The following is a 22,510-nucleotide window of genomic DNA, read 5'->3' as shown; positions in this document are numbered from 1 at the left end:
TATTTCACTGCCTGATAGACAGCAAGCAATTTGTAGTCATACACACCCCACGAGCGTTGTGACACTGATAATTTGTGTGAAAAGAAACTGAGTGGCTACCAGCTGCTGCCAATGTGTTGTAGGTGCACTGCGCCCATAGTGGTCTGGCAGGCACCTGCAACTACAGGTAACTCCGTGCTGCAAGCAGTGTCACTAAGCCATGGCTATGTTTGGACTCAGCAAAGCTTTGTTATACTGCATTCATCCAGATAATGAAGAACTTTTCTTTGGCAGTGAGGCCACGTAGCACCACAGTCAGGGGTTCCAGCACTGTGGCAACATTATGCAGATGGTGCTGGTAAAAGTTGATCATACTGAGGTATGGTGGATGCCCACGGGCATGGTATGTGCAAGATTGTCTGCACTTTGTCTGGTAGTGGTGATCAGATGCTCTAAAAATTCGATCTCCATTATTCTGAATACCCATTTCAATGGGTTTATAATGCTGCCAAGTCTGGGCAGCATTCCAAAGACCGAATGTCATGTAAATACTCTCAAAAAGCTTAAAGGGAGGGAAATTGCTGTTTTTTTATGTCTTCTGGTGCCATGGAAATCTACATGTACACCTTCGTGCATTCAATCTTGCTGAATATAGTCAAGTCCACCAAGGCATAACTGAAATCCAATAGGTATGGCACTGGGTATCTGTCTGGCACCGTCCTTGAATTCAGTGCGTAGTAATCCCCCACATGAGCACCAAGAATTTTCGTTTTTTGGCACTAAACTTGAAGCAGAAGACCATGAATTGCTTGACAGTCACATGAGGCCTTGTCACAGCATGACCTCAAACTCAGTCTTTGCCACCACGAGCCTGTCTGGTGTGAGACAATGTGGGCATGAGGTGGGAGGGGAAGGCTTAGAAATGTGGTGGAGTGTCATATGTTTGACTTCCCTCAGCACTCCAGGATTTCTGTGTATGGTCCAGAGCATGTCACGGGTTTTATGTTGAAAAACACTGCCTTATGTCGCTGCCCCACTATCTTCAAACTCATTGTTCAGTCGATCAAGTGGGCATTTGTGATGTCACCATGCAGTTTGTTGTGGTTGAGGAAATCCACATCCAGGATTGGCTCATTGAGGTTGGCAACAGGGAACCTCCTCGTGAATGTGCAGTGCAGTCTGAGGTCCACATTCCAGTGATGAGTATGGTATGTTTTTATGGCGGAATTGTTTGCCGCTGCAAGATACAAAGTTTCTGCCTTCTTATGGTGTCTTAACATCATCTTAGGGAAAACGGACAAATCCAAACCAGTGTCAACAAGGTACCTAATGCCCCCACACCATTCTGCTATGAACAGATGCTTTTAAACTGCTCTCCTGCCATTCAACTCTCCAGTCAATTCTTTTACGGCACAACAGTAGCCATGTTCTATGGTGTCATAGTCTCTTGGATAACTTCGGTAGAGTAAAGATGATATTAATCCTTATGCAAGCAGACAGTTTCCAATGGCCCCTGATGACACATCAGGTACATGTACATGTATGGTCACAGCTGGTGTTTGGGTGTGATGACGGTGAACAGCACTTGGTTGCTTCATTGCCAAAACTGGCGTGGTACCAACAGTAACCACTCAGAGGTGGTTCCAACGAGAGGGGGTACCATTAGAATGGCCGTTGCTGCACTGACGATTGTGAGAGCTGAGTTTCCTGTAGCCACATCTGCTATTGCTGTGATGCCTGCTGCCCTCTGGCCATGCCAACAAATTGATCTGTATGGTGAGTGCTGCCTCCAGGATGGACAAGTTCTGCACTATATAGTGTAGGTTGGCATCCAAAGCAGTGGATGCAGGAAGTGTGTGCAACTGCAGAGATGGGGTTGCTGCATCTCAGGTTGCCGCAGCTGTGGCACTGCTCCAGTGCATCATGTACCCGACTAGTCAAGTTTGCAGTTGCATCCCGCTGAATATCTGTCTGCACGGCTATTACCACTTGCACTTATGCAGGGAGGTTGCGCAGCCATATAGCGTGCAATAGAGAGTCTAGGACCTTGTCAAACTGTGTGAGGTTCCCCACAGGTGGTGCAGGAACTGAGAAGGTCTCTGGTCACCACATTCCTCTAGGTGCAGCAATTGGTCAACCATTGTTCTTCAGATGATGAAACCTCTTGGATAAATTCCCCCTTCAGCCATTTACATGAGTACTGTGTCAGTGAGGTAGTGTTTATGTCCCTCCACTTTGGCTGCATACTTTTGATTGATCTGGCTCACTACATGTCCAGATTTGTAGAGCTCACAAGTGTAATGTTGTTACTTACAAAAACCACCTCCCATGGGCTAAACCACATGAATGGGTCATGGGGCCAAAAGGGGAGCAGCCTAACGAACATGAGTCCTACATTAGTCATCGACTCAGTGGTGTCAGGTGGGTGTGATGCTGTTTTGCATGTGCAGATCCTCCAGGTGGGTCAGATCCATGCATGCGGGCTGAGTCTGTAGCTCAGTTTCCAGGAGCTGATTGCATGCTGACAGCTCTTCCTTTGCCTTTTGGAGTTCCTCCATAGCTGTCATACTCCAATAGCTAAGTTCTCATGTACAGGGAAAGACATACACAGAGAAAACATGCACACAAAAAGGATAAACATTCAATGTTCAAACCATATGTGCATATTGCTGTGGCCAACACAGAAACGTTTGTTGGGGAGTCCACTTGTGGTTCCATGTCAATTCCACTGTTGAAGTGCGTCACCACGTGTTTGCCCACAGATCACATCAAGGTCACCAATGAATCAGGAAATGATTATTTTCCCCGCTTTCAAGTTTGTAGTGTAATGAGCCAGCTTCTACTGCTGCACCCAGTCCAGAGTGTAGGCTCAGGCGACGGTGATTGATTAAATGTGTGATTACATAACAATACATTTAGTGAGAAAGGGGGGGGGGTACATAAGAAAATTGCAAAGTATTGTCTCAAACTTCCAAAGTACAGTCTAAAATATTCATATGCCACAGTAACATGACTGTGGTAAATAGCTCAGCCACTAATCCTGGAGGGTGCAGACTCCTCAGTGATTGAGTGTGTAGTATGATCTCATGGTCATGGAGAGGTGAAGGATGCGTGTCCAAACAAAAGTGCAAATTACACCTTGTCTCATGGGATGCCATATAATTTGTGGATGTGACAGGATGGAGTGAATTATCAGCACCTCTTCAAACTAGTCAGAGTGTCGGTGGGGAGCACAAGTTGTAATTGACCCATGTGGTCTGTGGCTGACAGAATCTGAGACCAATGTCAACATCCACATGACGTGGGGGTTCACTCACAATGGCTTTCATTTTGTCTCTTCTGCATCCGTGAGCACTGCACTGTTGCCAAAAGTTGGCTGAAAGATAAAATCTTCACTCTTGGGTGAATACTAGAGTGCTGCCATACACACTATTCTGTGGTATGGCTGCCACATTACCAAAATATTCTTTCAATTTGAGGACAGTAAAACCTACAAGTACCATACTAAACTGAAATATAACCCATTACCCTATCAAGTGTATGTTTATCTAAAACAGAACTTAGTTCTGAAACTCTTTGACTACCTGTCAGTTAACAGAAAAAAGTTGAGAAGCAAGTTGCTGATAGTTTTTCTCCCTAAACCCTTCTTTGCATCAGACAAGTTTTTCAATAGAGGTAAATAATCAATACAGTAGCTGCACCAGCCATAGACGTGGAACACACTGTTTTAAGAGATTTTGGAAGTCCGGTCGGTCATTGTAAACTTCATTCCATGATATTTCAACTGGACTTCTGCTGGTCACCTTCAGGTGAGCCATAGAAGACTGACAAAGATGTTCTCCACTCTGCCTTGTGTAGTACGCCCATAATATTGGTGACAGAAGGACCACACCACCCGGTGGCAGTGCCTTCACTTGTGGAACTGCAAGGATCAGCTGTTTTCGGTGTTGCCACTCTCTGCAGTTATTGCAGTATTCTGGCACCTGCATCTGGAGGAAATCTTGGAGATGAAGGGATTCTGCACATTATCCAGCTGGTAACCACTGTCATGGTTCATTAGATTTTTGCGATGCATATTTCAATGGATTCTTTTAATACTGAGTCCCAAAAAGATATTACTGTGGCCAAGATTAATGTTTTGTCATACTCTGTTGAATTCCTGTGGGAGATACAGTGTTCCACAACTACAGACCTTCTAGGTTGCAAAAGGCAAGTGCAACATTTATGTCCTGTGCAACATTCTTCCACTATGCATGTTGTTTGTTCTATATAGGCCATACAACACTGGCAAGGTATGAAACTTCCTGGCAGATTAAAACTGTGTGCCGGACCGAGACTCGAACTCGGGACCTTTGCCTTTCGCGGGCAAGTGCTCTACCGACTGAGCTACCCAAGCACGACTCACGCCTCGTCCTCACAGCTTTACTTCTGCCAGTACCTCGTCTCCTACCTTCCAAACTTAACAGAAGCTTCTGCATGGTTCGCAGGAGAGCTTTAATCTGCCAGGAAGTTTCATATCAGCGCACACTCCGCTGCAGAGTGAAAATCTCATACTGGCAAGGTATTTTGAAATTCCTGTCTTCTGCCATAACAAATTGTCTTCTGCTGCTCTCAGCAGAACCGAAATCTTGGATTGTGAGCCGAAAATCGCTTTCACCTGAAAATTATTAAATATTCTTGCTATTTTGAAAGAAATACTTCCCATGAAGGGAAGAAAAGCTTGGGACTTTACTGGCATGTTCTCTTTATCCACTTCCCTGTTCTTGATTGTAGCTGAGAATGCACTCTTAATTTGCCAGGTCAAGTATCCATTGTATCTGAACACTGCCCTTAAATGTGCAAACTTTTTACGTTAACCATCTGTATCTGACACTGTATGGGCCCTCTGTACAAGGGGTTTCGGCATACTCATGGTTTGGGATGGCTGATGGCAACTTGAGGAATGCAAGTACAAATCAGTGTGAGCGGGCTTACAGTAAACAGGATGTCCAAAAGAGCTGTCATTCTTCCACCTAGTCAAAACATCCAGGAATGGGAGACAACCATCTTTCTCTAATTCCATCATAAATCGAATGTTCTCATGAATGGAGTTAAAATGATGTAGAAACTCCATTACTTATCTTCTCTATGTGGCCACATTACGAAAGTATCATCCACGTATCTTGTAGTGTGGCCCCACAGAGAACATAAGTTAATGGAGTTTATACATCATCTTAACTCCATTCATGAGAATATTAAATTTACTATGGAACTGGAGAAAGGTGGTTGTCTCCCATTCCTGGATGTTTTGGTTAGACAGGAGAGTGACAGCTCTTTGGGACATTCTGTTTACTGTAAGCCCACTCACACTGGTTTGTACTTGCACTCCTCAAAGTTGCCATCAGCCATCCCAAACACATGAGTATGCCTAAAACCCTTGTACACAGGGTCCATACAGTGTCAGATGCAGATGGTTTACCTAAAAAGCTTGCACATTTAAGGGCAGTGTTCAGAGACAACGGATACTCAACCTGCCAAATTAAGAGGGCATTCTCAGCTAAAATCAAGAACAGAGAAGTGGATAAAGAGAACATGCCAGCAAAGTCCCTAGCTTTTCTTCCCTTCATTGGAAGTATTTCCTTCAAAATAGCAAGAATCCTTAATAATTTTCAGGTGAAAGTGACTTTCGACCCACCATCCAAGATTTTGGACCTGTTGGGATCAGCAAAAGATGGTTTGTTATTGCAGAAGGTGGGAATTTACAAAATACCTTGCCAGTGTGGTATAGCCTATATAGGACAAACAACACACATAGTGGAAGAATGTTGCACAGAACATAAACATTGCACTCGCCTTTTGCAACCTAGCAAGTTTGCAGTTGTGGTACATTGTATCTCCAACGGACATACAACGGAGTATGGCAAAACATTAATTTTGGCCACAGCAATATCTTTTTGGGAGTCCATTATAAAAGAATCCATAGAAATATGCATCGTGGAAAATCCAATGAATGACAACAGTGGCTACCATCTGCATAATGCATGGAATCCCATCATCTCCGAGATTTGCTTCAGATGAACACAGCAGAATACTGTGATAGCTGTAGCAAGTGGCAATGCTGAAGACAGCTATCCTTGCAGTTCCACCAGCGAGGACGCTGCCATCGGGCAGTGTGGTTCTCCTGTCCCCGTGATCTGACATATGTGCCGCAATACTATCAGCGCGCTACATAATGCGAAGTGGAGAACATCTGTGCAGTCTTTGATGACTCACCTGAAGGTGATTGGCAGGTGTCCAGTTGAAATATTGTGGAATGAAGTTTATGACGACCAGCTGCAATTCTGATATTTCTTCAAACATTTAATTCGCCGGAAAAATTTTGTATTTCACGACATGGAACATACATTGTCAATAAGTATGACTGACTAACCTCCCTCCTGAGTACATGAGACAGCTTGCATGAGACATGTATTGGCACCTGGTGGCCTCCTCACTCTTCAGTAACAGTCATCAAACTTCAAACAAATCCCACACTTGTCTGTGAGGAGATCCTGACACCACTGATCCAGGTTCTGTTCCAAGTGTTCCCTTGCCCACCTCTTTTGCACTCTTTGGTGATGGTGGTTATTATAATGGGTACCTAGAGTACAAATTGATTGTTTGGTGATTGTTACATATTGTCTGGGCTGACACAACCCGCCCAGTTGCCTCCAAAAAGACTGTGAACTATTTTGTTGCATTCTCCTCAGGCTAGCTATAAGCTATAATTTGCAGCTAGAGGTAATGAGCTGGTGTTGTTGACCAAGGGTGGACACAAAAGTGTAGGTGTTCAATTTTGTGTACCTCATAATAGTGCTTGAATGACTTCACTGTAGCATGTGCCAGTCTGGTGTCAATTTTCGATACTGATGACCCTTCTTGCCATAAAGTGCCAATGTGCACATGGTCTAAGCTTGAAATGATCTTTCGAAGTGTCTTGGCAGACTAAGCAGTATACACAACCTGCATGCTCCTGTTCATAGTTGGAGGCATGGCACTCTACTGAACTATGCTGAGAATGCAAGTTTACTTTTACTCCCACACACATTTTTCTTGAACATTTTATTTGTCAGATTTTCAACATAACATTTATTGGGGCCTATCACAACACTCAAATGAAGGTGCTTTATCTAGATTGCCTAGGAGACCCAATCCAGAGTTCGATAGCCAAGAAACGTTACACTTATGAATAGACCAATAAAATGTCCAAACTTCAGAAGACTTCCTCGTTACATCTTGAAGTGTAGAAACAGCTACAAGGTAAGATGATGTTCTCAGTGAAGCATTTATTTTATATGTAATAAGGATAAGCAATTATACTGTTAATGTCAGAATATCCTTTTGTGTGTCAATATTTTGCAAAATATCATCAACTGCTTCAAAGTATTGTGTCTCTTAACATTTTAAAAGGAAGGGTGCAGATTTAGTTTTCCATGCTCACTATGATACCACTCTTTGAATTTAATTCATTAATCACAGTGATGAAAAATCTTGCTGAGTAACGTTTTTACAGCCCAAAATTGATGAAAATATTATACATTTTATGCAGAATTGTCAGGGAAGCAGAACACATGAGACAACATCACTCTCTATTTTTTCTTCAGGATCGGAATCCACACATCAGTGGAAATATCTCCACACTGATTGCAGTGGGACTTATTTTTGGAAAGTATATGACTCTTTGTAATAGATCCACATCCTGTATCTGGTCAAGTTACAGTTTACCAGTAAGGCAACCACTATTATGGCTTTATTGAGGATCATCTCCAATATTAATTAAGGATCCACTAACAACTAAAACTTACAGCAGCTGCCTCTAAGTTGTTCTGCACCCATAACAGCATGAAACATATAGCCACACACACACACACACACACACACATTTCATTCTGTGTGTTCAATGGAAATGTGGAGAGATCTATGATACGCTTAAAATCAAATGCTTAAAGAATTCATTTTGTTGAGTTCTGAAAGAGATTTAAATGGTTTTCTAGCAAAATGTGGAGCATTGCCCATCAAAGCCAACATTCTGGCTCAGTTGCTACGAAGACCACCCACATGACCCCCCTCTTCAGTTTTCTGTTTTTGGTGCTGGGACAAGAGGAGAACAATTCCACATTGTTCCATTTTGGCACTCCCGTGTGGTCACATGTATTTGGGTTCACACTAGTAGGGATTTGGAAATTGATTATGGCTCACCACACCCATCATTTTGTAATGGTTGTGACAGTCCAGGACCAACTGTGCCAACACTGGAGTTAGCAGTGCTTGCACCCACAACCACCTGTCCTGACATCCAATGGAAGTATATCAGACAGCATCACCAATAAACAGGACACCACACAGCCAGACATGACCAACACTCTACCAACAGAGAGGCACCAGCACTGCAACATGACACACCTGGAAATGCCCCCCTCCTTCGGCCTGGACATATTTGAAACTTTGTGCTGTTTCAGTGGGGAAAGGATTTAGTAGCCCAATCGGACACTGATATGAAAAGTACATTATTGATCTGCTATAACTGCCTGAAACCTAGTGACCCACTTGACATACAGTGTGGGGCTGTGTATCACATCATTCAGCCACCTGCCTTGATAAAAGACCAGATGTAGTCTGTTGTAAGACACTTCAGTGTATGCCAATGTGAGCATTCTGTAGTGGTCTCTGTGTGCCTTATATGATGAACTATGTGATTTCCTAGACTGTGTTTGCTTTTCTGCTCAATGATTCTTATCTGTTGCCACTGGGCTCTAATGTGGATTTGGGTAGACCTAGGTTTTAACCTGTGACGAATATCAGTTTTGAGGTTTAATGCGCAACATTTATTTCATTTGCTTGTTCAGTGCTGTATGAGGGAATAAATGTTGAGTGCTGTCTTGCTTGCTGCATCCATGCACACCCCCCCTCCCCCCCCCCCTCCACACACACACACACATATGAGAGAAAGCACTGGTAGATAGACACAATAAAAAACACACAAATTTCAAGCTTTCGCAACCCAGGATTGCTTCATCAGGAAAGAGGGAAGGGGAGATGAAAGACGAAAGGATGTGGGTTTTAAGGGAGAGGGTAAGGAGTCATTCCAATTCCGGGAGCGGAAAGACTTACCTTAGGGGGAAAAAAGGACAGGTATACACTCGCACACACACACACACAAACACATATCCATCCACACATATTAGCTAAAAATATATTTTCATGAAAAATGGGTAATATAGTTTCTACCCAACAACAAACCTGGAATGTAAGTGCAGCTCCTGGATCAGATGTCATTTGATTTGTAATGAAGACCGCAACATTGTATTCTTCTGAAATTTTTTGTAAACGAGAAAGCATTTGAGCCAACTTTTGTTGGCGATCAGCTAGTTCACCTCGTCCACTAAAATCTACTCGGAACAGTGCCATAATAGAGTCTACTACCTGTGCATAAACACTTGATATTAACAATACACACAACAAATAAAAATGGAAGATTACATATTGTTAAAATGTTGGCTGCTTCATCATATTTCATTGCTAAACTTATTTTACCTGCTAAAGGAGACAACCTTCACTAACAAGAAAATGAAAGCTGAGCAATAAGTTAGAAAGACATGACAAATAAAGATGTGGAATGTATCCTTAACAGCATCATTGAATCTCTAACACAAATAAATTAACAAGTACAGAGATGCAGCCTAATTTCATTTATTAATGTTTCATGGAATAACATTATGGTTTAACACATCTTAGATTTGGAAGATTTTTATTGCACAATAGTACACAGTTAGGTTAAATAGTACTGCATATTATCTGACAGATGCTTCTTAATGGTCTCAGGATCTGTTCAGGGAAACACAGCATGATGACTGTTATTAAATGCACAGTTTTTGGATTTATGAGAGATTTTCCCTTTTCATTTAAGTGAATGCCATGTCTTGTATAATGTTCTCTGGCAATATCATCTGTTACAGGGCAGCATTGTTGAGAAAGGACTGGTAGATTTTTCTGTGTACATTATATGCTTTCTTTATTTCTGTGAAGATTTAGTTGAATGCCCAGTTCATTAAAAATACTTGTCAGCTGATGTGAAGGGAGTGCTACACATTCTTATTACTCACTATTGTGCAGTAAAAATTTGCAAAGTAAAAAATGAAAAGTTTACTGCAATACTGCTTTGTTTCTTTCTTCATTTACACAGAAAATATGTAGTGCAATGAAATCTGATTTAAATAACACATTTAGTTCAAAGAGAATGATAATGTCTACAGTTATGATATTACATGAAAATACGGCCTTGATTGTTCTTCATTTGAAATGGGCAAATGACACTATCACAGAATCATACAAATGCCAGGGTTTAACAATACGAAGGGATATAAAATGGGGTGATCACATAGGCTTGGTTGTGACAAGCGGGAGACCTTGGTTCCTTGACAGGAAGCTGGTAAAATTCAATCAGTTTACAAAGGAGACTGCATAGTTGAAGTACAGAAGACAATAATGGAATGACTTGTCAAAGTATATTGATGTTTTCATGTTATGCCGCTACTATAAGAACAAATTTGCAACATCATTAAGAATGATGCAAACAACTGCTATTGGTCCATGAAGCAATGAAAACTGTGCTACTGCGCATCCACATCGATATGTCCACCAAGGACAGCACAGGAAATATACCCATATACGAGGGTGAGTTAAATGAAAATCTTAAATATTTTTTTAAATATTATTTATTGTGGAGAAGTGGTACAAAGCTGTATCACTTTTCAACATAAACTCCCCCATGCTCAATGCAAGTCCTCCAAGGCTTACAAAGTTCATAAATTCCTTTAGAAAGAAATTCTTTTGGTAGTCCGCGCAACCACGTGGCGTACCTCTTCAACAGAATGGAACTTCTTTCCCCCCATTGTGTCTTTGAGAGGTCCAAACATATGGAAATCACTTGGGGCAAAGTCTGGTGAGTATAGTGGATGAGGAAGACACTCAAAATGCTGGTCTGTGATTGTTGCAACTGTTGTATGGGCAGTGTGGGGCCTTTTATTGTCATGTTGCAAAAGGATACCTGCTGACAGCAATCCATGTCACTTTGATTTGATTGCAGGCTGCAGATGATTTTTTAGAAGATCTGTGTATGATGCACTGGTGACAGTGGTCCCTCTAGGCATGTAATGCTCCAAAATGACACCTTTTTCGTCCCAAAAGAGAGTTAGCATACCCTTCCCTGCTGATGGTTCTGTTTGAAACTTCTTTGGTTATGGTGATGAGGAATGGTGCCATTCCTTGCTCGCTGTCTTCATTTCTGGTTGGTGGAAGTGAACCCAGGTTTCGTCCCCAGTAATGATTCTTGCAAGGAAGCCATCAACTTCTTGTTCAAAGTGCCAAAGAAGTTCTTCACAAGCATCAAAACGTCGTTCTCTCATTTCAGGAGTCAGCTGCCGTGACACCCATCTTGCAGACACATTGTGAAACTGGAGCACATCACGCACAATGTGGTGTACTGACCCATGACTAATCTGTAAACAGGCTGCAATGTCATTCAGTGTCACTCAGTGGTTTTCCTTCACTATGGCTTCAACTACTAAAATGTTCTGTGGAATTACAATTCGTTGTGCCTGGCCTGGACGAGGAGCATCTTCCACTCAAGTCACACCATCTGCAAACTTCCTACTCCATTCGTAGACTTGCTGCTGTGACAAACATGCATCACCATACTGAACCTTCTTTCATCGATGAATTTCAAAAGGTTTCACACCTTCACTACACAAAATCTGAATAGCAGAATGCTGTTCTTCCCTGGTGAAAGTCGCAAGTGGGGCGGCCATCTTTATACTGATACTGCGATGGTATGTGTGCATCTGCACTATGCTGCCACCTACAGGCCATTCTGTATGCTGTTTCTAGCATGCTCACCAACTTACAGGATAACGGTGTGAAATTTCGATTTGTTATTACAAATTTAAGGTTTTTATTTTACTCACCCTTGTAGAAAATGAATCTGAAGTTTATTGCTACATACGTAGAGACTCTTCTCTGATGGGAGTTAGTTTGGTACATGATAATCGATAACAAGTCACTTCTTGAATACTGATAGAACAATAATAATATCTGAAGACTGAAAATGACATAGTAACTTAAAAGTTCAAAAATCCAATGTCCATACACTAAGTGTGCTACAATCAAAGTCTGTAAGGGACATGCAAAAGTTGAAATTCCTGAGAGGAAGTTCAGTTCTGAAGAGACACACAAATGTTTGAGTCTGGCATATTGCTGATTCAAAACAAAGACAAAAATTACAAAGTCTGCCAGTGGCCACATCTCTTTGATGTAGAGACCACAAATGGTGTAAGTCCTTAGCTGGCAGCTCCTGGAGGCAAAGATCAATGTGGTTGATGGCATCATAGTGGCAGCTCCAGAGTGAAATCATGATTGTGGGAATGCTTCTGCAATCAGTGCTTGGTCCAGGAAACTAACTCAGTGTGAACCCCCTGAGCATAGCGAGGATACCAGCCTAATTACTTCCCAGGTACCAGGATACTGCAGGTACTGCTTTCAGTCATGTGGCCCATGGTGGAGAAACATCTGCGAGGCCAAAGGTACAGTGCAGCAATACCTTATCTGTCATCTGAAGAGATGTTCTCTGTGAGGTCCATGCCTGCATAACCCATCTGTGTTGTTGGTAACTGGCCGAGTAGCCAGTTTCATTGTCTCAAGCTACCAGCCTCCTAATGGTCAGCTGTAGTTTCCTCACTGTCATTGTAAGATTGAAGGAAAAGTAGAAGATTGTGAAGTCATCCACAAACAAAGAGCATTTAGCAGGTCTCCTGACTGCTGAGGAGATGCCATTGATAGTGATTGCAAACACTGTGGCACTGAGTGCACTGCCTTGGGGTCCCCATTCTCCTGAAAACAACAATCAGACAAGGCATAACAAAAATAATGTGATATTGAAGGCAGGGTCCTAGAGGAAGGACCGGACAAGAAGTGCCAGACAGCCAAGTTGTCTCCAGTCATGAAATTGGCAAAGGATGTTGGACCTCCAAAATGTGGTGTCATACTGATCTTTTAGGTCAAAAAATGTATCAGCCTAATGGTTTTGGCATAAGGAATTCTGTATCACTGTCTTTGGGAGAATTAAGTTATCATGGGCAGAATGATAGAGGCTAAAACTGCACTGGGTGTGGCACAGGTGACCTCAGGATTCGAGGTGCCAGACAAGGTAACAGTTGACCATGCACTAGAGAGTATTATCTAAACAACTGGTAAAGGCTGGACTCCAGTAACTGTCGGCTTATTTGGTCCTTTCCTGCTTTCCATTATGGAATTAATATTTCCTACTGCCAAGTCATCCATCAAACCAGATATGACTGAAACAAGATGGAAGCTTGTCCTTGCTCCAGCGCACAGATGACAGAGCATGGCATAATGAATCTGGTCCAGTCCTAGAGCAGTGTTTCTGGCTTGGACAGAGCTCATTCCAGTCTCAACATAGAGAATGGAAAATTCTGATCTCATGAAATGAGAAAAAGTAGAGTCTCCTCATCTCCACAGTCCTATGGAGCACCTGGAGCACAGGAGTTTGTGAGGATGGTGCAGTGATGGTAAAAAAGTGTTCAGCTAAAAGCTGAACCATGTATTTAGGCATATCCACCAAGTCAGCATTTCTCAACATGACCATAAGAGGAGGTGTACAACTTGCTTGAATTTCTCTGCATTGAGTCCCAAACTTGTGCAGTGGAGTGGATCAATTCACAGAAGCCTCAAATTTCTTCCAGGAGTTCCTCTTCATTTGTTTTATCATTTGCCTTACTTATGCTCTTGCACACCTGAAGGCACAGAGGTTTTCTGTAGTTGGATTGTGTTTGACGTTTCTCCAAAGTTGTGCACCTGGCTCTGATTGCCGAGTGACATTCGTCATTCCATAAGGGAACAGGTCATCTTCTGCAGTGGTTGCTAGATTGACAAATGGTATCTACTGCAGCTCACTGGATCACACAGGTGATATGATTCATCATCTCCTGGGCCACTATCCTGTTGAACACAGATGGCCTGCCAACTGTATCACATCTACTTTGCCCTCTGAATCAACCATCTTGGCTTTCTCTTGTCAACCACCATCTGAGTCAGCAGACGAATCCACACTGGAAAGTGGTCACTGGAATGCAGATGTGCTGCCACTTCCCACTGAACTGAGACTGCAAGATCTGGGGAGCAAAAACAAAGGTCAATGGCTGAAGATGACCCTGTAGCCACAGAAAAGTGTGTCATCTGATGACAGTATCAGTTGCCATCTGGCCAGACGCACTTTCCAATATGTGCACCACCACTTATACTGTCATGTTTCCTACAGCCACCACCGTGGCATGATGGTGCTGCCACAAATGATTATGCTGCTGCCATTGAGATGCAAGCATCCTCTCTTTGGAGCTCCAGCAAATGGGTGTACTTAAGTTCGAACACTCATGGACTCACCACATTTTGTGTGTTTGCTAGTTGAATAACATTTACAGACTTTCATGTCATATTTAGGGGTGAGACCAATGTCAGTTTTGATTGTTTCTGTACCCAAAAGCAGATGGCAACACATATCCGTAAGTTTTTACATTTGAGGGTTAGCCCGTTTTTCCGCATGTCTTCAAATCTACTTTAGCAACTGACACTGCAGTTCAGCAACAAAATTATATATTATTTTTCCTATTTGATGTTAGATGTAGAAAAATTAATATCTGAATTCTCCATTCATGAATGGCATCTTTTCCCCTCTTCTGTATCCATTAAAGAACCACACAGTGTGGAAAGGAAGTCATGACACTGACCAGAGTTCAAAAGGCAGATATTCTCTGAATGAACAAGATGCTCAATAATTCAATCCCTGGAACAAGTGGTAGCTGAGCTCCAAAGCACTTTTTGTACAATGAGGTCATCTACAAGAAAGAAAGGGTGGGAGAATGCCTGGAAGAGCTCTGTCAGTTCATCTGCATCCAACGGATCGTGAGGGGAAAGACATAAAGAACACACTGTGATTTTAACTGGTGTGAGAACTTCCACTGCAACTGCTTGTATGGCCATGGTAGGAAGGACAGGAGAGTAGTGGCATCTATCATTGACTTAAACAGCCACTTCATCCTTAGCTTTATCTCCTGTAGGTGTGCTACCTCCTTAATACAGGTCTGTTGGTGACTTTAAAATAAGTTTCTTGTAAGCAGATGCAGAATGATCTATCTGGGCCAGGAGCCGTAATTCTTCTACATGCAGTTATCATCTGCTTAAGTTCCACTGCAATAGAGAAATGCCTGTGGGAGCCATTGATTAGCGATGGTTGTCCTTGTCCTTTTTCCTCTGTGATGGTGTTTTACCCAAGAGGTCAGGGGAACATGAGATGGTGCCCTGCTCTAAAGTTCTTCCATGTGGATATCTGTATCCTCAACCATAAACTCACCATTGGAAAGGGGAGTGCTAGCCAATTCAATGGTTTTGCCAGTGTTTTTTTTTTTCAATTTTGAATTATTTTATGTATAACTTTTTCCTTTCTTATGTAGGAGTTGCTTCTACGGGCAGAGAGGATGGCTTAATTGGCTCCTCCTGATGGTGAATAGTGGTATGTGGCTGAGGTTCCAAGTCCATGGTTGATGGCTTCTGAATGACTTCATGTTCAAGTGAAGCTTTCACCCACTGATACATTGACAAGTGCATGTATTTGTACTTGAATCTGTGGTGTGGGTTTATGAGGAGGCATCTGGATTCCTAAGGGCTGGGGCATAAAAAAGTAACACATATTGGAGGTTGCATAGCTTCAAAAGCTTTGTTAGCTCATCATAGGGTATGTGTTTCGTAACTCCATACTGGGTGATTCCCAAAGCAGTTTATACAATTTGGACAAAGTGTATAATATTCACCTGATTCGTGAGCTGATCCTCCAAAATTTCGACACATCACTCTCCTGTTACATACCAAAGTGGTGTGAATAAATCTTTGATACTTGATCCATCACATTGGGATGGGAATCTGTGGTCAAAACTTATGATGGATGTGGCCTGAAAGAATATGTTCAGGTAATTCCAGAGTGTTGAATGTTACAATAAATGTTGCAGCTTTTTCTAATGTACCATCGGTTCTCCTTATGTAGTTCTGCACTTCCATAACATCCATACTTTTCCATTCTTTCTGCAAATCCCCAATGTCCATCTCCATTATATCAGAGCAGGTAACCACGTCTTTACAGAAGTTAAGGATGTTATGCAGCTCAGCCACAACAAGGTAGTCACCTAAGGCCTCACATCCCAGAAGCTTAGATGCTTGGTTTGACACAGCAGTTCCAACTAGAAATGTTTCATTATGAAGTTGTTTAATACTTTTTAAGTATTCAGCAATACCCTCTAATATCTAATATCCCATGAATATATAGAGGGGAGACCTTGTCAAAGGTTCCTTCTGCACTGTTGATTATAATGTGTGTGTTATGGAATAATTACAATAATTATGCCACTACTGAAAATGAAAAAGTTTTTTTTCTGTATTCTCTGTTAGTCATGTATGCATGTGATTTTTAAACATTACAGATGTAACTAATAAGATTATCATTTTTAATATTTACATCTGAGCTGCTCGGGGGAACACAATGGTCAGCGCCATTGCCGTGTATTTTGCAATAGATGGCTAATGACACCACCTGTGGGATGCACAATGCAGTAAACTTACTAGTAGCTCCAAATTCACTCAACAGACGTCAGGGCCGAGCTTAATGGTAAGCGCCACTGTCCGTATGTTGCGGAAACATAATGGTAAGGGACAGAGAGAATGGCGGCAAGTGAAAACATCTCCAAGATTATGGCAAAAGTGAACATGGCAGAAGACGAGAAATATACTTCCAATGATACTAATATCTTCGAGAGGGATCCAGAATACATTCCTAACGATTCAGATGACTCAGAGGTATGTTATTTTGTAAATATACTGTCTTTAGTATGTTTCACGGACATAATGGTAAGTGCATGTACATACCATTATGTTCCTGAAGTACATTAATTTTGAGGTTATTTTAGAATGGCTACATTTTTTTGGCTAAGTTAGTGTGTGAAAGCACATTTTTCATTTATATTGTTACATGTAATAATAATAATGGTAACGGTAATAGTAGTTTTCGTTGTTATAGAGGTTAATAGCGAATCAGACCATATTGCCCAAAACAACAAACAGTGTATTGCTCCTGCAGAAACCATTCAGGAACAGACAAAGACGTCGTCTCGGAAAAGGTGCTGCTGTGGCCAAAATAAGAACTCGAACATGGTGCTGTTTTGGAAATATCTAATTTCAACTGGTAGATTTCGTGTGATTGAACACCACTTCCCCGTGAGCGGGCACACAATTTTGCCGTCCGATAGAGATTTCGCGGCAATTGAAAATTACATTCGCCGACAAGTACAAGATGTGTACAGTCCAGATCAGTGGTGCGAGATCATCAAGAAGTCGGCTAAGAAGAATCCATTGCTTGTATATAATATGAAAAGAGAGGATTTCTATCAAATACAATACTCTAAAGAAGCGTTTGGCTTCAGAAAGAAGACAGTTGATAGTCGAGATGTCAACCTAAAGAAAGTATGTAGGTGGAAGGTGACCTCCGAATATCCATCATCTTTATTCATCAGCGAGACATTTTGTCATGACATTTGGCATGAAATAAGCTTCAGGAAACGTGGAAGACAAGGATCAGTTCCTATGCTTCGACTTAAATACAATGGGCAAAGGCTTATTGAAAAGAAGAAAGTTGCTGACGTCCTGTCGCTCCTACATTACATACCTCCTGTCCACCATGGATTTATCCTGTCACTAAAGCCAACAGTTTTGGATGAAAAAGACTTTAGTAATGAGAGTGATGAATGATTTTGCAGTTTCAGTAAAGTGTTGAAGACTTACTGTAAAATTTAATATGTAATGTTCTATCACTATGTGTTGTTAATGGTGTATGGTAATGTAATAATTTTTGTATATTTCATTTGTTTTGGTCATTTCAGAGTTTCATTTATGTCTGTACAGTAGAAGATAGGTGTTAGAATCACTACAGAATAAAAGTACTGTTCAAAAAAAATTATTCAGATTTGCAGATCAATTGAAACTGTATCCCGAAACTGTGATTTTGGCGCTTACCATTTTGTTCCCCTGCGCAGCTCATCTATCTTGGAAACATTAAGCAAATTAAAAGGTAATTGTCGAATAATTATAATGACATAAAGAGGAGGGATGAAAGATGTTTATTGGTAAATCATGGAAGTACCAAGAGCACACTAAAAAAAGTCTAAAAAGAAAGACTGGAATTTAATTTTCTGTTAATGATGGGGTCTTAAGAGAAGAACACAAGCTCTAACAGGAGAGGTATAGGGAAAGAAACTGCTCCAGTCCTGTTTGGAGGGTCCATCATAACATTTGTCTAATAGAAGAACCATTAAAACCTTAATTCTGGAAGGCTGGATAGGGGTTTAAACCCTGTTACTGACCAAGTCTCTGAGTAAAGACAAATCTCAGAAATTGGTAAAACTGTATGGTTTAACAACATAATGATCCATACACAGTGCTTTGAGATGGTGCACTCTACAAGATTATTGTGAGAACATAAAAATATATGTCATGCATCTGGTGAAACAGTCATGGTGTGATTGGTTGTTTGGCTTAAGGGGGGAGGGGAAAGGGGGGTGGTGTGGTGTACTAAAAATTGCTTCCCTGAGGTGTAACCATCACTACTGACATTTATTGACAGTTCGATATTTACAAGGGTGTAATATTGGTCAAAGAGAGTAAAGCTAAACAAGGAATACATGGAATAACAATTTCAAATATATTGACAGTATATGTGAAGAATCTGTTCTACAGTCTCATCTCAGATTATGTGTATGTTATCCTCTCCTCTGTTCTATCTCCCTCTCCAAATCCACACCTCCACACCTTTGCGCACTGAGTAAGCTCACTGGTGTCAGAGCCCATGCCGTAGTTCTATTGCAAGCATCTGCTGCCTCCCTCCCCTGTATCCCTATCCAATACATCTGCCACCTCTCCTTCCAAGCTATTAGTCACCCTTACTCTACCCTCCTTCCTGGACCCTGTCTTCTTCCTCCTCCCTACCCCACCCTTTCCACATGATGCAGCCCCCCATCTTAGTTGAGATGCAGTACCAGCACAACGTAGTCAGCCACAACAATGTAATCATATAGGTGTGTGTGTGTGTGTGTGATCTATAGCTTAAGAAAGGATGCAGTTCTCTATCTTGTTCATGTGCTTTCTGATGACTCAAGTCCTCAATTGTTACGTGTACTTCTTAAATCATTTTCATCCCTATAAATGAATTTTATGTTACATTTGTGAATGAAAATTCTGTTGCTTTGCTTTTTCCTTGAAATTTGTAAAAATATTTCATTCACATTTTAGTGTACACTTGATGGAGCACAGCTGATTAATATAACACTAAATCATTAAACCTGCAAGGTCAAACTTAGCCATATAAAAATGCTGCAGTTAACAGCAGCTACTCCCAGTCATAAAAATAAAGACACAACTATACATGACACAAGTTAAAAACACAAGTATACATTACATACAAGTAATTTGAAGACTCCAGGTTCTTCATGAAACTTTGCAGCAACATAATCCATTAGTTCATACTGATGTTCACTTGTATAAGCTCGAGCATATAAAATGTTATCAAGGACTGCATTTTGGTCCAAATTAAACCGATCAGCAATTGGTCGAAGACGATCAGGTCTACTGAGAACAAGAAGTCAAGGAAAAAAATCAGAAGTAATCCTAGAATGATTTTGATAACATTAACATCATATTTTATGGACTATAAGATGCACTTTTTTCTTCAAAAAATATCCTCCAAAATTCAGGTGTATCTTATACTTGAAATTAATATAAAAATATCCAGTATTTGATATAAAGTTCCCGCCAGTCTTAAAAATGGCCATATATTCAGTGCCATGGAAAACCTATCTCTGTCTGGTAATACTGGATTCAACTAGCCACAGCAATGCACTGATGCAGTGAACATGGGTTGTGGGGATTCACAAGCTTGCTAACACTGTCACCTTCCTACCCACCATTACAAACACAGAACACTGTCTAGCCTATGATGCATCATTGCAGTCTATGGTGCCAGTGAACTTGAATTGAAAGTGATTTGTGTTATCAATAGCAGTACAATAATGTTGTTGGAATCTAGTTTCGTAATGGAAAAAATAAAAGGTGATCATATGATGCAGGCTATAAATGAAAGTAATAGCATACACAGAAGAAAATAGAAACAGAGCAGATGAATGGCATTTCTGCCCTCCACCAACAGGAAAAACCATTTGTGATTGGTGGGCTAGTAAAGAAGAACTGAAAAAAAGAAAAAAAAAATAATCCAGAAGACTAAATTTGCAAATGGAAGACTGAATATAAAATGGCCAAAACTGGAATATGACGTATTGAAATGGATTCAAGGACACTGTCAAAATGGCACTGGAAGTAACACAAAAATGATTCAAATACACACTCATAACCTAGTGCTACACTGGAACTTAACAGATTTTAAGGGTGGTGTTGGTTGGTGCTACAGGTTTATGATGTCTCATGGACTTAGCATGTGAGACAAAACCAAAATATCTCAGAAAATGCCACAAGAGTGTGAAGAGAAAATGTTACCTTTCCATCACTTTATTATTCAACATAGAAAGGAAACCAGTGTTCAACTAAGCCAAATAGTGAATATGGATGAAACTCCTCTAACATTTGATGTGCCAAGTAACAGAACTGTTCCATGAGAGGTGCTAAAGCTATAACTACAAAGACAAGTGAACATGAAAAAATGCAATACACTGTTGTCCTTTCATGTTGTTCTGACAGTACTAAACTTGATCTAATGATCATTTTTAAGTGCAAAAAAATGCCAAAATCTTCTTATTAAATACTGACAGGTATCGTCATTCACATACATGACAAGGGTTGGATGGATGAGGCTGACATGAAATTATGGATTAACAGAGTGTGGGAGAGACAGAAAGGTGCTTTATTGAAGAAGAGCTCTCTTCTTGTGCTAGATCAGTTTAGTAGTTATTTGAAAATGTCTGTGAAAGAGAAACTGAATCAAGGAAATACAGAGCTTGCTGTTATTCTGGGAGGACTTACTTCACAACTGCAGCCTCTTGAAGGTTTGATAAATAAACTATTTAAAGTGTATATGAGAGAGGAATGGAACAAATAGATGATGGCTGAAACCCAAGATGAATTCCTACTGAAGGGAGCTTTAAACTGGCCTATAATCAAACATGTGTGTCAGTGATAAAAAGTGGTCTAGAGTGAGAGAAGAGATTAGTGATAAATTTTTCGAGAAGTGTGGCATAAGTAATGCTCTTAGTGGTAGTGAAGGCCATATTATATGTCAAGATGACCACAATTATGACGACAAAGAGGAGGAGGAGGAAGAAGAAACAGAAGAAGAAGAAGAAGAAGAAGAAGAAGAAAGTTCAGACAACGATTTTCAAGGATTTTAAAGGTGAGTTCAGTTTTATAAACTAAGAATATTTTAAAGTCTGGCATTGCAATCTAATAATAAAAATGGTAAAAATGTTATTTTTAAAAAAAATTGTTAAAAATCAAGGTACATTTTATAGTCCGTAGCATCTTTTAGTCTGTAAAATACGGTAATCACACTTCGTAGTGTCCTACAATCATAATGGAATGAAATTTTTCTTAAGTCTTGTCACTGAGACAATTTATAGTGATAGGGGAAAAAAATCCATAGAAATGTGACAAAAATATGCACTTGACCAGTAACATGAATATCAAAATGGCAAGGGAGTGCTACTGATAGAAGTAATGATAATAATCGCTGAACTTATGTTAGAAAATTATTTCAATACCACATAGAATACTTGAGATTATTGCACAACTTTATTCAACATAATATTTTTGTAGTGCCTTAAGATTAGAAATCTATAATTTTTAATGTCAGAATGGCAGCTAAAAAAATGGCAAATAATAAATTCATACGAGAACACAGAAATAAGACAAAAGCAGTGTGGTCAGTTGTTCAGTCTGAACTAGGAGCCAAAGTAAAAATTCATGAGATTTTGAAAATTAGACATGAAAATGAAATTATAGTAAACCCTGTTCAGATGTCAAGTTGTTTCAATGAATTCTTCCTAAACGTAGTAAGATCGGATGTGGATATGACATTCTATCAGGGCATCACAAATTTGGAAAACAGCCAGAACACATCTTTTAAACAATTTGAAAAAATAACCCAAAGGGATGTGGAAAAGGAAATATTGTCTCTAAAAAACAAAACCTCACATGGGTGGGATGAAATAACAACATCTGTAATCAAGTATGTGTATGATATTATTTCCCAACCACTGTCAACTATTATAAATCAATCTTATGAACAGGGATGCTTTCCAGAGGTATTGAAATATGGTGAGATCAAACCTCTATTCAAGAAAGGATCGACAGAAGATATGGGGAATTACCGCCCTATCTCTCTCTTGCCGGTCTTCTCTAA

At 40.6% G+C, this 22,510-nt stretch overlaps 1 protein-coding gene across 1 annotated transcript in view; it reads right to left on the bottom strand.

Annotated features, from left to right (window-relative positions):
• The window catches only part of LOC124787847 (meiotic recombination protein DMC1/LIM15 homolog), a 141,666-nt gene that overhangs the window by 20,577 nt on the left and 98,579 nt on the right, over positions 1-22,510 (bottom strand). The window contains exons 7-8 of the mRNA XM_047254800.1: positions 19,566-19,731; positions 9,238-9,420 (exon numbers count right to left, since the gene is read on the bottom strand). Coding sequence (XP_047110756.1) covers positions 9,238-9,420; positions 19,566-19,731 — 349 coding nt within the window. The remainder of the gene's footprint in view (positions 1-9,237; positions 9,421-19,565; positions 19,732-22,510) is intronic.

This window comes from Schistocerca piceifrons, chromosome 3, assembly GCF_021461385.2.
Source record: "Schistocerca piceifrons isolate TAMUIC-IGC-003096 chromosome 3, iqSchPice1.1, whole genome shotgun sequence".
NCBI classification, from domain to species: Eukaryota; Metazoa; Arthropoda; class Insecta; order Orthoptera; family Acrididae; genus Schistocerca; species Schistocerca piceifrons.
The sequence above is the reverse complement of the archived record's forward strand: the minus strand, read 5'-3'. Positions and strand labels throughout refer to the sequence as shown.